The following is a 14,394-nucleotide window of genomic DNA, read 5'->3' as shown; positions in this document are numbered from 1 at the left end:
CTTAACTGGGGCGAGGGTGGGCAGGTCGCTTGCTCATAAAATTGCGGACTGGTCAGGGGAGGGTGGGAGCGTGGTACGAAGGCCACCTGGGTAATTTTATGAACCCCTGGTGGTGCGGGGCCTGATAAATTCTTCCTTAGGATATCCGCTGGCCTGGGAAATGCACCCTCCCCCAACCAGGAATATTTCTGGTCCCAAGATCACTCCATGTGGAGTGCCGAGCTCCCAGTGTCTGTGAAGCATTGTGTCGGACCGGGTGGAACCTTGATGCTACAGGTAGAGCAGGAAGTGCACAAACCTTTAATATCTAGGTTCAAATTCAAGCCAGAATGAGAGCATGGAAGTCTCCTCTGTATTGACTATAGAGGTTTGGTGAGAGTCAGTGTCTGTCAGCTCAGTGCAAAAGGGCATCACTCTCAACACTGCCCCTAATTTTGCCACCAACTGGCACCTCACTCATTTGCCTAAGATGGCTCGTGTAGATTAACTGATTTTTTTTGGATTGGGTCAATGTTGGCAAGGCCAGCATTTATTACTCATCCCTAGTTGTCCTTGAACTGCTGCAGCCCATGTGGTGCAGGTACACCCATGGTGCTGTCAGGAAGGGAGTTCTGGGATTTTGACCAATGACAGCGACGGGAACAGCGATATCGTTCCCAGTCAGGACGGCGTGTGGCTTGGAGTGGAACTTGCAGCTGATGGTGTTCCCAAGCGTCTACTGCCCCTTGTCCTGCTCGGTGGTAGAGGTCACATGGTTGGAAAGTGCAGTCAAAGAAGCTTTGATGACTTGCAGCCACAGTGCACCAATGGTGGAGAGTGCACAAGTTTAAGGCAGTGGATGGGCTGCTGATCAGGCAGACTGTTTAGCTCTGGATGGAGATGAGCTTCTCATTTGTTTTTATAGCTTCACCCATTCGGAAAATTGCAAAGCATTCCATGACATCGGACTTGTTCCCAATGGAGAAGCTTCAGGAGCCACGAGGTGAGCCACTTACTCCAGAATACCCACCATCCCTCCAGTAACCACAGCATATATGGGCCTAGTCCAGTTGAGTTTCTGGTGACCCTCAGGATGATGATGGAGTTTTAGGAAAATTCCATTTCAGTGTCAGGGGTAATGGTTAGGGTTATTCTTGTTGGAGATAGTTGTTATCTGGCACATGTGTAGTGTGAATGTTACTTGCTCTTTATCAGCCAAAGCCTGGATGTTGTCTAGGTCCTGTTGCATGCGGAAATTTCTTGTTTCATAGAGTCAAAGGGCCGGATCTTCACCCTCAAAGGGGAAAGCGGGAGTCCAGAAAATTCCCACCTTGGCTCACCCACCTCGGGGGAAAGTGCCAGGAAAGATGGGATTTTCATTGCGGGGGTTCGGGGGGGTGGGTAGCAGGTGCAGGCTGCAGTCAGGTCAGCCAAGTGAGAGCCCAGAAATCCATTAGAGTGCTGAAACACCTGATCCTCGGGAAAACATTGCTTGATTGACAGCCCCAGCTCTCTGATCACTTCTGTCAATTTTACAATGTTTGTTTACACAAAGCGGTTTCAAGCGATTGCAATTTCAGGTATTGACATGTTAAAGGTTCTGGATGATTGACACTTTTTTTGGCCTGCAACAAAAGGGAGTTCTTTTTAGGAAAGTGGAAAGTTATCAATGAATGGCTAATTTTTTTTCAAGATTTTTTTTATACATCTTATTGTCACTATAGTGTTCATTGCTTCTCTACAGTATATAGTGGGTGAATGGGTATGGAAGTGCCATAGCTTGGCATGATGGGCATGAGGGTCATGGTGATGAGTGCGGGGCATACTTTGACATGGGGGTGCATGAGAAGGACCTTCTGAACTTACCTTTCAAACGGTTCCCTCATGCAGACTATGGTACATGACACCCCTCAGGGTCTGCAAACCATCACTCTATGAAAAGCTGGTCCGATTCCATGAAAATTGCGGAGGGCCAGGACATGTCTACTCCTGTAATGGAGTGGGCAGGGTGCGGACTCCCAACCCAAGCCAACCTGCACCCTTAAAAGGCGCTCCTGAAAATCAGAAACCCTGGGAATGGGGTTGGGAATCCCGGAATCGGGTCCCGGTCGCTATTTTCACCCCTCCACAGAGTCTCCCCGTCTCCATGAAAATCCAGCCCACAGAGTCGTTAACAGAACAGGAAGTGGCCATTCAGCCCATAGATCATTATCTGAGGAGTTGTGAAAGGAGCTGTACACTGTGTAATCATCAGAAAGAAGTCCCATATTCTGAATATATGATAGAGGAAACGTTGTTGATAAAGCAGTTTGGAGTTAGTTGTGCCTAGAACACTGCCCTGAGGAGTTCCTTGGGTTGAGATGACTGACATCCAAAATCACAACCATCTCCCTTTGTGCTGGGCATGACTCCAGCTAGTAGACAACTTTTCTCCTGATTCCCACTGACTTCAGCTTCACTAGAGCTCCTTGGTGCCACACGTGGTCAAATGTTGCCTTGATGTCACTCCTACCTCACCTCTGGAATTCAGGTCATCAGTCCATGCTTGGACTGAGACAGTAATAAGGTGTGCGACCAAGTGGTCTTTTGATATGATTTATTTTTTAAAATTGGAGCAGAGTAGGGGTTTGCATTTAACATCTGCACCCAATTTTGGCGCGGGGGCTGGATGGTAGAAATCTTCTACTTCCCAGTGTAGTCACTCACGTTAATGAGCACAAATTTGAGCAGAAGTGGAGATCATGTACACCCTCCTATGGGGAGGCACAGCCAGGCTGCTGCCTTGCATCATCCCTACTACACAGTTCAAAAGACTTGCTTGTCTTCCTGTCTGGTGACTGGTGTCTAATTCAGGGCAAAAGTCGAAGTGGCGGGGGAGGAGAGAAGGTTGGAAGATGACTGAAATCATAGGAGGCAATTAAAGGGAAAATGTCATATTAAATTTAAGCATAAAAAGCCTCTCAAAATGACACCGTGCAGGTATGACTAAGAGATTAAATTTGCACTTTCTTTTGAAATGCGGGCAAATCCCAGAGATGGGTCCATCAGAGCCACACTTTGAAGCTTGTTTTATAGTGTAATTTGGGTAGATGGCTCAATAGCTGAAGTGAGATGACTCACCACTTGATGACTGTCACTGAAGCATTGTATAGAATGCATCATCTATGACACACGCAACAACATTGTGAGGCAATGGCTGATACTCAAAGTCTCCAGCACGTCACTGCTATCCATAGGCTGGATTTGATTTGGTCAGAGTAAAAATAAAACCCTTTGTTTCTCGTGAAGCAGTCATTTAACAGACGTAATCGCACCGTTACAGTCCGAAATTCTACAACTCCTTTCTCTCCTTACCTTTTATAACCTTCCATTTCCCCGTTATCATTTTATTGAGTTACATTAAAATGCACAGCATATGTGCAACAATCTTAAAATTGAGAATATACAAAAAACTCACACACATTTTAAAAACCAAGGAGCTGATTTGACTCTGATATACACTCACCAACGAGCTTTAAATCATGTAACACATTCTGTTATTGAAAACCTCTTGTTTGAGCAAGTTCCACTGCTGTATAAAGCTTTGGTGATACTGCATCTGGGGTACTGAATGCTGCCCTGGGCACTGCGCCTCAGGAAGAATATATTACCCTTGGAGGGGGTGGAGTCAGATACTAACAGAACAATGCCGGGGCTACAAGGGTTAAATTATGAGGGCAGGTTGTATGGACTTGGCTGGTATTCCCTTGAATATAGAAGATTAAGGGGTGATTTAATTTGAGATGTTAAAGATGATGAGAAGGTTTGATAGATTTTTGTCAGCTAAGGAATATGGTAGCAAAGCAGGTGAATAGAGTTGAGCTACAGATCAGCCATCATTTAATTGCAAAGCAGAACAGGCTCAAGGGGCTGAATGGCTTATTACTGTTTCTATGAGCCAAGGTATTCGCACATGCCACACTGTGGTATTAGAATCTCTATGAGAATTTGTTACTGGGGCCCTCCTCACATTCCTGTAATAATAACCTGTTATCGGGTTTCACCTGATAATCAAGCAAGTTCCAGGAGATAATATTAGCTGTGATTTAGGCAAACTTAACTGTCTCAATGCTCCCTGCTCTAATTGTACAGGATTTTAGTGAGGGCACATCTGGAGCGCTGTGTGCACTTCTGGTCTCCACGTTTGAGAAAGGGTATGCTCGCATTGGAGGCGGTACAACAAAGGTTCACTGGATTGGTCCCTGGGGTGAGGGTGTTGTCCTGTTATGAAAGACTGAGTAACTTGGGCTTATATTCTCTAGAGTTCAGAAGAATGTTTGTGGCTTGGGGCCCTGTGGTGCAGACAGGCCTCTTCAGCGGCCTTGTGAGGAGAGTGGATGCCGTGGTCACCACATGCAATGAATCCTGGCAGATTGGCAGAAGGCAACTGCTAAAAGTATCTTTGTGTGGCCAGAAGGAAGGGAAATGTTCTCGTAGAATCTGTAAGGATAATGTGGACATCAGCTGCCCTGAGTCTCCCTCCGCCCCCGCACCCCCCACCCCCCCCAACCTTACCCCACCCCGTCCTACTTTTCTCTGGCTGGTTCGGCCCCCAGGTCTCCCAATATTGAACTGACCCAGCTCTAGCGAGAACCCTGTAGGCTAATGAGGCCCTGGATATGGGCTGGGCCTCCTGCTGGTGCTAATGGACGGCCAGCCCATTCAATCCACTAGTCGGACGCACGATACTTAAAATCTACGCCCAAGTCTCAAAAGACTTGAGAACAAAAATATTAATTTTTGGTGTGACTCACTGGATAAAAGTAAAGAGAAGCTCCACTACATTCTGGCAACCATTCTATTTTCTTCCTAGCTCAGTTTCACTATTCACAATGGTCCAATTCTGGCAGCTATCCCATTGACTTGTGGTTTTCTGCAGGCTCTTGGATTTGGTCTTAAATCTGCTCTGTCAGCATCACTTTGACAGTGTTGGTAAATCATTGAAGTGCATGCAAGTGTATCTGTGACAGCCACTGTGTGATGCACCTGGGTATATACCATTGCACTGAAGCATATCTGAGTAATTCTCAGATTTGCATGGTTTCTCATGTCGTACCAGTGTGCTTGTACAGCAAGAGTCCTACCTCAATGGTAGGACTTTTGCCTCAGAGGTGAAAGGTTATGGGTTCAAGGCCCGCTCCTGAAACTTGAGCCCAAAATCTGGGCTAACACTCCAGTGCTGCACTGCCAGAGGTGCTGCCTTTCAGCTGAGACACTAAACATCTCAGAGGAATGGAAAAGATCCCATGACATTAGTCAAAGAAGAGCAGAATAGTTCTCCCTGGTGTCCTGGCCAATGTTTTTCCCTCAACCAATATCAGTGGAAACAGTTTATCTGGCCAATGTCACATTGCTGTTTGAAGGAACTTGCTGTGTGCAAATTGGTTGCTGTGCTTCTTGAATCACAATGGTGACTACATATCAAAAGTACTTCATTGGTTGTAAAGTGCTTTGGGATGTCTGAGATTACAAAAGGCGTTAAACAAATGCAAGTTCTTTCCTTCTTCCTATTCTGCAGTAAGGAAGGTAAGAGGGTGTTAAGAAAAGACTCACTCAGTCTCACTCCTTCGTGCCTTATCAGGGAGCAGCATGAACCAGCCTTCTTTCTGTTGAATCGTCAGGAGCTTGTTGATGTTGAATGCCACCTTGAGAGCAGAAGAAACAACAGATGATGAAATCCTAGTCGCAGTCCACAGTGATCCTTAAGCTACAGCTCTTCCATTTAGAACAGCTAGGAAGGGCTTACACCTTCCTAAGGCCCCAGTTGGCAAGGTAAATTCCACCTCAGCAATTTGAGAATTTAAATTTGGTTTAAAACATCTGGAAGCTGACCCAAATGCTTCACATATGTCTTTTAGGAAAGGAAACTTTAACTGGTTTGGTCTATGCATGATTCCTGTCCCACATCAAAGTAATTGACTCTGGGCTGTCCTATCACTCCATTGTGTGGTAAGGGAAATTCAGGAGGTGATAAATGTTGGTCTTGCCAGTAATGGTCACAACCCAAGAATGAAAAAGGAAACACGCGTCTTTAACTGCTGATGTCACTGTGGAGTAGAGATTCCGGTCTTTCATGATTAAAGCTATACAGTGCAAACATGGCTATTTTCTCTCTCATTTTACCTCACAGATTCAGGCAGGATCAAAAAACAATTTCCACCCACTGTACTGTTTCAATCCATTTTGAATCCCTCCTATCAGGTTTCCTCCTCCACCAAAGTACCATAACAGCTCTTATCAAAGTCACAATTGACATTCTATGTGACAATGACAACGGTAAACTTTCCCTTCTCATCCATCTCAATCTTTATGCAGTCTTTGACATGATGACCACACCATCCTCTTCCAATGCCCCTACCATCATATAGCTGGATAAGACTGCTCTCACCTGATTCTATTCTTACCTATCTAATCGTATCCAGAACATCACTTACAATGGCTTCTCTTCCTCCTCCTGCACTGTACCTCTGGTATCACTCAAAGATATATTCTTGTACCCCTACTACTTCTCACCTACAAGCTGCCCCTCGGCAACATTCGAAAGTAGAGTGTTAGTTTTCACATGTATGCTGATGACACCAGCTCTATCCAACTACCACCTCTTTCAACTCCTCCACTGTTTCTAAATTATCAGACTGCTTATCTGACATTCACTGCTGGAGCAGAAACTTCCTCTAGTTAAATATTGGGAAGACTGAAGCATTCCTGGCTGGTTTTCCACATTCTACCATCCGTAAACTTGAGGCCATCTAAAACTCCGCCATCCATGTCTTAACTCACAGGAAGCCCTGTTCACCTAACACCCGTGGTCAACTGATCTACACTGGCTCCTGGTCAAGCAATACCTTCATTTTAAAATTCTCATCCTTGTTTTCAATGCCTCCATGGCCTTGACCCTCCCTATCTCTGTAATCTGTTCCAGCTGCACAACCCTCCACAATATCTACACTCATCTAATTCTGGCCTCTTGAGCATCCCTGAGTTTAATTGCTTCACCATAGGTGGTCATCCCTTCAGTTGCCAAGACCCTAAGCTCTAGAATACCTTCCCTACACCTCTCCACCTTGCTCTTCTCCTTTCAGACACTCCTTAAAACCTACCATTTTGACCAAGCTTTTGGTCATCAGACCTTATATCTCCTTCTGTGGCTCAGTGCCATATTTTGTTTTATAATGCTCCTGTGAAGCACCACGGGACATTTTATCACATTAATTGTGCTATATAAATATAAATTGCTGTTGTAATCCAAAACAAATTGGAAAAGCTTTTTATATGGCAAATATATTGAAAAATATTTTCTTGGAATGCAGTAAGTGATTCCTGTGATCTAATCATCCTTTGAGTTGTCTTAATATTAATGAACTTTGTCTGATTCTCTCATTACAGTACATCCTGTAGTTAGAACAAAATATGCACTATTCCTATTACGCACTAGATGAAATGCTCATTCAGAGAGCCAGTGTAGGCATGATGGACCGAATGGCCTCCTTCTGCACTGTAACAATTCTGTGTTTCATTATAAAAACCATTAATGATCGCATTATAAATTCTGCCAATCACACCCTTATGAGTCACCATATGCTAAGTTTATGAGTGAATGCTTGCATTCAATTATCTGAATAAGTTAAATACTGATGAAGGTCACATTTAATCCATTAATCTATTTACCACCTTCAGATACTGATGAGTCCGCCGTGTGTTCCTACCATTTTGTTTGAGATTTCTGCAATTTGTGGGTTTCTTTTTACCAATCTTTGTATTTGTGTACAGTAACTATTGCTGTAAATCTCAACTCAGGTGCTCTCTGGATAATAGTTCCCTGCATTACAACAGTGACTAAACTTCAAAAATACTTAATTGGCTATTAAGTGCTCTGGCATGTCCCGAGGTTGTGAAAGGTGCTTTATAAATGCAAGTTTTTTAATTTATACTCTCATGGTTTAAAGGAGCTGAAAACAAAGATTCTGTTCCCAAATTAAAGGACATCTTCTGACACAGCGAGAATCTCGATCCGCAGGTCTGTGAGTTACAGATTGGACCCCTACAGTTAGAGGACCAATTCTGTGGCCCATACTCCTATCCAATGAGGCTCTGCTTAAGGTGTCCAGTCCCTTGAAAGAACAAAGATCATTTCCTTTCAATTTCTCTTTCATTTATTTCTCTCTCTTTCCATTAATTTTGTTGCCTCATTCTATTTTTTGTCTTCTTTTTTCCTCTCTCCAGGGTTTCTACAGGTCCAATACTTGGAGGGGGGGGAGGGGGGTGCACTCTCATTGTATGTGGTTCAGGGGTAAGGCTTAATCTTATATTCCTTCCATCTTTATCGGTTCCTTGTGCTGCCCCATAATTTGTAGCTTTCTTATGTTGATACAGACCAAAAAGGTCAAATGCTCAATGGAATGTGAAGGCCCACTGGGACATTGGGGCCCAGGGAAGGTCTGAAGCAATTCCTGCGTAGGCAGTACAATTTGGAAGGAGGGAAATCTGAAAATGGCTGGATATCCAGGAAATGTTCTTTATTTTGGGATTTTAACCATAACATTTCTCCTCAGGCGATAAGACCCATTATAAGGTAATTACAATGGGTTTGTGGAAGGAACATTCTTGATAGGCCGAATACTGTTCCATACATACTTGAGGTCCTTCTTCACTATAGGAATACAGGCAGATAAAGCGTGAAGGAGCTTCATATGTTTAACCCAGGGGAAAGCCGCCAGGTTTGTTTTGGTCAAGTTTCCAAGAGGTGCTTAGAATGGATAGGAAGGCAGAATAAGTTATGCTCACGGGCATGAGATACTGCTAAAGGGTAACAGTGTTGTAGGGAGGAGTGCAGCTGAGTCTGATTTGGTTTGGCTTGTGCGGGAGCATTTAGTTTCCCTGAGTCCTTATGTGACTCAGTGCCATATTTTGTTTTATAATGCTTCTGTGAAGCACCATGGGACATTTCATTACAATTCGTGTGCTTTTTAATTTAAATTTCTGTTGCAATCCAAAAGAAATTGGAAAGGCTTTTTAATATGAAAAATATATTGAAAAATATTTTCTAAGAGTAGCAGTAAGTGATTTCTGTGATCTAAGGCCAGAGTGGACCAACTGCCACAGAACGACAGTGACAAAAATGACAACATTCGGCATGCAGTGTGGCCAGCAAAGCATTTGCAGCATCCCTAAACCTCACGGCCCATGTGCAGCCTGACGAGCCATCAATAAAAAGCAATAGAAATATTTCATGATCTCTAATAGTCCAAGCTAGTCAAAAGGGTGTGACCATGTGACCTGGAGTGCAATGTGACCAGTCCCCTGGAGAAGGTGGCCATGGCACAGCTGGAAAAGAAGAGGAAGAAAGCTAGATCCGGGAGCAGAACGGAGAGGGATCTGGAAAAGTGTACCTTTTGGTGAAAACCATAACCGTGGAACTCGGGCAGAGTAATGCTGCTGTCAGCTTGGACTTGGTGGCTAAACCCCCAAAGAAAAGCTGGAATTTGGCCTGAGGAATTGCAGAGTTTTGAAGGACTATGTGGCTGGAATTAGCAATAAATGTGTGCTAAGGCCTGCCTAGCAAAACTATGAGGTCAATCTTTCGTTGCATCTGCCAGTAACTGTGTAATTTATAATTCATACTGACTGCAATTTGCCTATTAATTCATGTTTAGCTTATGTTAATTTTGGCTTGATTATTAAAGTAAAAGTTATAGAAAGTGAAATCATGTTCATTTTTTTTTTGTGGCGGTGTTGTTCGGTAAATTTGGTTCTTTTAGTTTGGTGGTCTCCACAGGGATCACAGCAAAAGAAATATTGTTCTTCTTTGGTTGACCTCCTGAAATGTAAATAAGCTGAAGTTTGAGGAATCAACAGGACTAGTGACTTAGAGGTACATGCCACTGAGTTAAAGGCGGTGGCTGTTTGAAGTTGAGGTGGATTGTCAACCTCTGCATTTGGACTCTGTGTTTCTGCATTCCACAACAAGGCCTAGCATGCCTATAGAGAAAACAGCTCCTGATGTCATTCCCCCTAAAGCAGGGAGCCAGAAGTAAATGCATCTTGATTGTTATTTGTGTCCTTACTCAATAAAATCAACCAAAAGGTATTACCTACCTTTCCCAGGAAATCATTTTTGCTGACTAGGTCCCAGTCCCACACCTCCACGTGTAGTGTGTTCTCCGATCCTGTGTCATCCAGGACAAATTCAAACACCTCATTCCAGCGGGGGTAACAGGACTTTTTCACAACCTACATCAAGAGAATTCAGTATGAAGAGCTTTTACTTGATCCACCCACAACATTCACCCACTGCCGCCTATCCTAGTATTAAATGTGTTGAACGCAGCAAAGTCAACAAGCAATAATGATAATCAAGCTGATATTTACTACAATATGTTACTAGATGTGCTCTCAATCAGTAACTAAAGGACGTGGAAGGAATAATTTATCTGAGGTTGTGTGGAGCCTTGCTAGATGCAAGTATAAGTCAGAGACAGCACTACAAGGATACTGACCCGATTTTCTGGGCTGTGCCTACCTTTAGCGAGACTTGGTGCCATAATGGAGTCTCCTGAAATTTGCCTAGTGCTCAGCAGATTAGAAAATTCTTCTTAGGTGAAAAGAAAACAAATTTCAATCAAGCCAGGCTGACCAAATGAAAATCTGCACTGATTGCTAAATGAAATGAGTTTGCAGATCTCCAACCTGGTTGCTAGTCAATAGGAATTCACAGCACAAAACAATTCGATTCAGCAGAGAACGCAGTGAATTAGCAGTCTCACAAAGGTGGCCGGTGTGGGAAATGCAGTTACTTAATATTGGTTCAATGGGTAATGTTCAATAGGGAGTTAAATCACAGTAAGGGGGCAAAGCCTACATTGGCAGTGTTTCATTGCTCTGGTACTGAAGTTCTTTATCTTAAGGAAAGCAAAAGCATCCCTCAAAATACAAAAGTTAAAATCTTAGAAAAAACATAGCTTGCCCCAGAAATTCTAGCATTGGCACATTAATTTGCACTATCATCGTTTACAATGGAAGGATGACCAACCCAATGGGGCTGTCTGCACAGCCTGGTATTGTAAAATATTTCATTTTTTAAAGTTACAAAACTTGGATCTTGATAGGCTGGTAGTGGTTGGGAAATTCTTTTTTTTGCAAAAATATACTTTATTCATAAAATATCTTCAATCACATTCTAAACCATTTCAAAAACACCATTACAAGGGTACAATCCGGTTCAACTTTTACAAAATGTATCACCAGGTGCATCAGTGCAAACAATGTTACAATCATTTACAGCCTTTCATTTTGAGCTGTACAGCCCGAGGGGCTCTAAACAGTTCCCAGTCCCTCGATGCACTGTGGCAGAAAGGTCTTAGACAGCGACCCTTCCCCATTGCGCCTTTGCGGCAGCTGCCCCAAGCTTTAGTGCGTCCCTCAGCACGTAGTCCTGGACTTTGGATTGTGCCAGTCCGCAACACTCGGTTGGGGACAACTCTTTGTGCTGGAAGACCAACAAGTTTCGGGCAGACCAAAGCGCGTCTTTCACCGAGTTGATGATCCTCCAGCTGCAGTTGATGTTTGTCTCGGTGTGTGTCCCTGGGAACAGCCCGTAGAGCACAGAGTCCTGTGTCACAGAACTGCTCGGGATGAACCTCGGCAGCAACCACTGCATCTCTCTCCAGACCTTCTTTGCAAAGGCACAATCCACAAGGAGGTGAACAACGGTCTCTTCCCCACCACAGCCACCTCGAGGGCAACGTGCAGAGGGGGTGAGACTCCTGGCGTGTAGGAAGGATCTGACAGGGAGGGCCTTTCTCACCACCAGCCAAGCCACGTCTTGGTGCTTGTTGGAAAGTTCTGGCGATGAGGCATTCTGCCAAATGACTTTGACAGTCTGCTCGGGGAACCATCCCACAGGATCCACACTCTCCTTTTCCCTCAGGGCCTCTAGGACGTTACGTGCTGACCACTGCCTGATGGACTTGTGGTCAAAGGTGTTTTTCTGCATAAACTTTTCCACGAGTGACAGGTGGTACGGCACGGTCCAACTACTTGGAGCGTTCCGCGGCAGCGTGGCCAGACCCATCCTTCGCAACACCGGGGACAGGTAGAACCTCAGCACATAGTGACACTTGGTGTTTGCGTACTGAGGGTCTACGCACCGCTTGATGCAGCCACACACAAAGGTGGCCATCAGTATGAGGGCGATGTTGGGCACGCTTTTTCCCCCTTTATCTAGAGGCTTGTACATCGCGTCCCTGCGGACAGAATCCATTTTTGACCTCCAGATAAAGCGGAAGATGGCTCGAGTGATCGCCACCACGCAGGAGTGTGGAATGGGCCAGACCTGAGCCACATACAGCAACAGCGAGAGTGCCTCACACCTGATGACCAGGTTCTTACCCGCACTGGAGAGGAAGCGTCGCTCCCACATGCCCAGTTTCTTTTTCACCATAGACACTCGCTCCTTCCAGTTTCTAACGCATGCCCTGGTCCCTCCGAACCATATCCCCAGCACCTTCAGGCCATCAGCCCTGACAGTGAAGGGGAAATTCAACAGAAATCAGAGCTGCCAGATTCCTGCTAGCACTGCCAATCCTCCAGGATTATCCTGGAGTCATAGATTCATTTCATTGACACTGTGGTGAGCAACACCCAGAAGTAAACATCACTGGGGCATTTTCTTTGAAAGTGTTTGCTTATTAGTTATAAAAATACAGGAGACGTGTGTCTGGGAAAGGCAGCATGATTGGAGGTAGGAAATCATGTGATGAGGCCTTCAGGAGCACGTCCACTCAGAGTTGGCAATCATAGTTCCTGCCAGGTTTGAACCCACTAAATCTACCAGCCATGACAGAGGTTACTGTGTGTTCTTCTACCTTGGACTCAAGGTGTGGGACTTGGTACTTAGACAGACTGTAAACATACTCTAGTGTCTGCTTAACACTTGGTTATTAGTACTACTTCTAAACAGGTTACAGAGTAGGCACGTTGCTCCTAGGCATCATTCCAACCTCTTTCTATCTCTCTCTCCCCCTCTCGAGTTTAACACATGACTGGCTAATGTCAGTAATATATCATCATCTACGTTATACATTAGCATAGTCCATCTGTTAACCCTTTTATAATACATCTCCCCCCCGCCAAGTATACTATCCTACTTTTTAATAACAACATGAAACTATGGGAAAAATATTCCACCCATCGGGGGGGTTGGGGGGGGTGGGGGTGGGGTGTGTGCGCGGGGGCACGCAGGGGCGGGTGTGAATCCAATCAGTGTCCCCGATCAGGTCCGCGCCGCCATTTTACGTGGGTGGGCCAATTAAGGCCCGCCCAGAAGCGCTGAGCGCTCCCTGTGTGGGTGGGGGGAAGGATTCCTTGAGTCCGGGCATGCGCGTGAAAGAGTGCCGAAATCTCCCTGAGGCATTAAACACTTCATGAAACCTCATCCCACCCATGGATGAGGTTTCATGAAAAATGCGAAGGCCGCCTGGCCTTTTCGCCTGCCCACCAACCTTAAGGTTGGACGGGCAGCTCATTTAATTGCTTAATTTAGTTTTTAACAGGCCTTAATAGGTCTTTGGCAGTTCGGTGGGCGTGCAGCCAACTCAGCTGCACGCCCGCCGAACTGGAAGTCTAAATGATATGCGGTGACATCGGGACCCCCGCCGAGGTCACCACGCGTCATTTTACACGTTGGCAAGCAGGCCCCGCCTCTGCTCCGACCGGAGAATTCAGCCCTACGTCTTCAACTATTTACATTGCATTTCTGTAACTCCATTTTTACAACTACAGATTCTAGCCAACTCCCAACTCTTCCCCTCCTCAAGTCACTGTGGGATTCAATCTCCCTCAGTATTCTTGGCCCTTAGGGAAGACGTCTTGGAGACTTGAGGGTTTTCTTCTGCAACTGATAGGACATCATCATCTGCAGAATAGGGCAACAACTCAGCGCTCTTGCTGTCTGCATTGCTGGGAAGCAGAGGGTATGTTTGAGGATGACTGAATTGCAAGGACAATGAAGGCTTTTAACAAAAGACTGATCCAAAGAGGAAGAAGAGAGTGAACCTTTGGACACTCTGGGACTAGAAGAGAAGAACTCAGGACACTCTGAGGAATGTGTTGCTCTCTGAAAGGACTCTGGAAAGAAGCTTAGGAAGAGGAATGATTTTCAACTCCAGGGAAGACTGTCACCGACTGTTGCATCAAAGACTGAAAAGGCATTGAAGATCTGAGATTTCAATGAACTTAGACAATGAAGGAAAAAAACAACCAACTTCCTGTAAGACTGTCAGGAAAAGAAGAAGAGATGATTTCCCAATGATATTTCGGGAGGACCGTCTACTTTCTGTAGGCCTTGGTAAGAGGGCCACAAGTCTCTCTGTGTATGAG

General features: G+C 45.0%; 1 protein-coding gene across 1 annotated transcript in view; it reads right to left on the bottom strand.

Annotated features, from left to right (window-relative positions):
- rasa4 (RAS p21 protein activator 4) overlaps window positions 1–14,394 on the bottom strand; it is a 243,581-nt gene that overhangs the window by 58,382 nt on the left and 170,805 nt on the right. The window contains exons 7-8 of the mRNA XM_078548425.1: window positions 10,114–10,248; window positions 5,572–5,663 (exon numbers count right to left, since the gene is read on the bottom strand). Coding sequence (XP_078404551.1) covers window positions 5,572–5,663; window positions 10,114–10,248 — 227 coding nt within the window. The remainder of the gene's footprint in view (window positions 1–5,571; window positions 5,664–10,113; window positions 10,249–14,394) is intronic.

The sequence above is a fragment of the Cetorhinus maximus genome, chromosome 9 (genome assembly GCF_964194155.1).
Source record: "Cetorhinus maximus chromosome 9, sCetMax3.hap1.1, whole genome shotgun sequence".
Taxonomy (NCBI): domain Eukaryota; kingdom Metazoa; phylum Chordata; class Chondrichthyes; order Lamniformes; family Cetorhinidae; genus Cetorhinus; species Cetorhinus maximus.
This window is presented reverse-complemented; position numbering and strand designations above follow the sequence as displayed.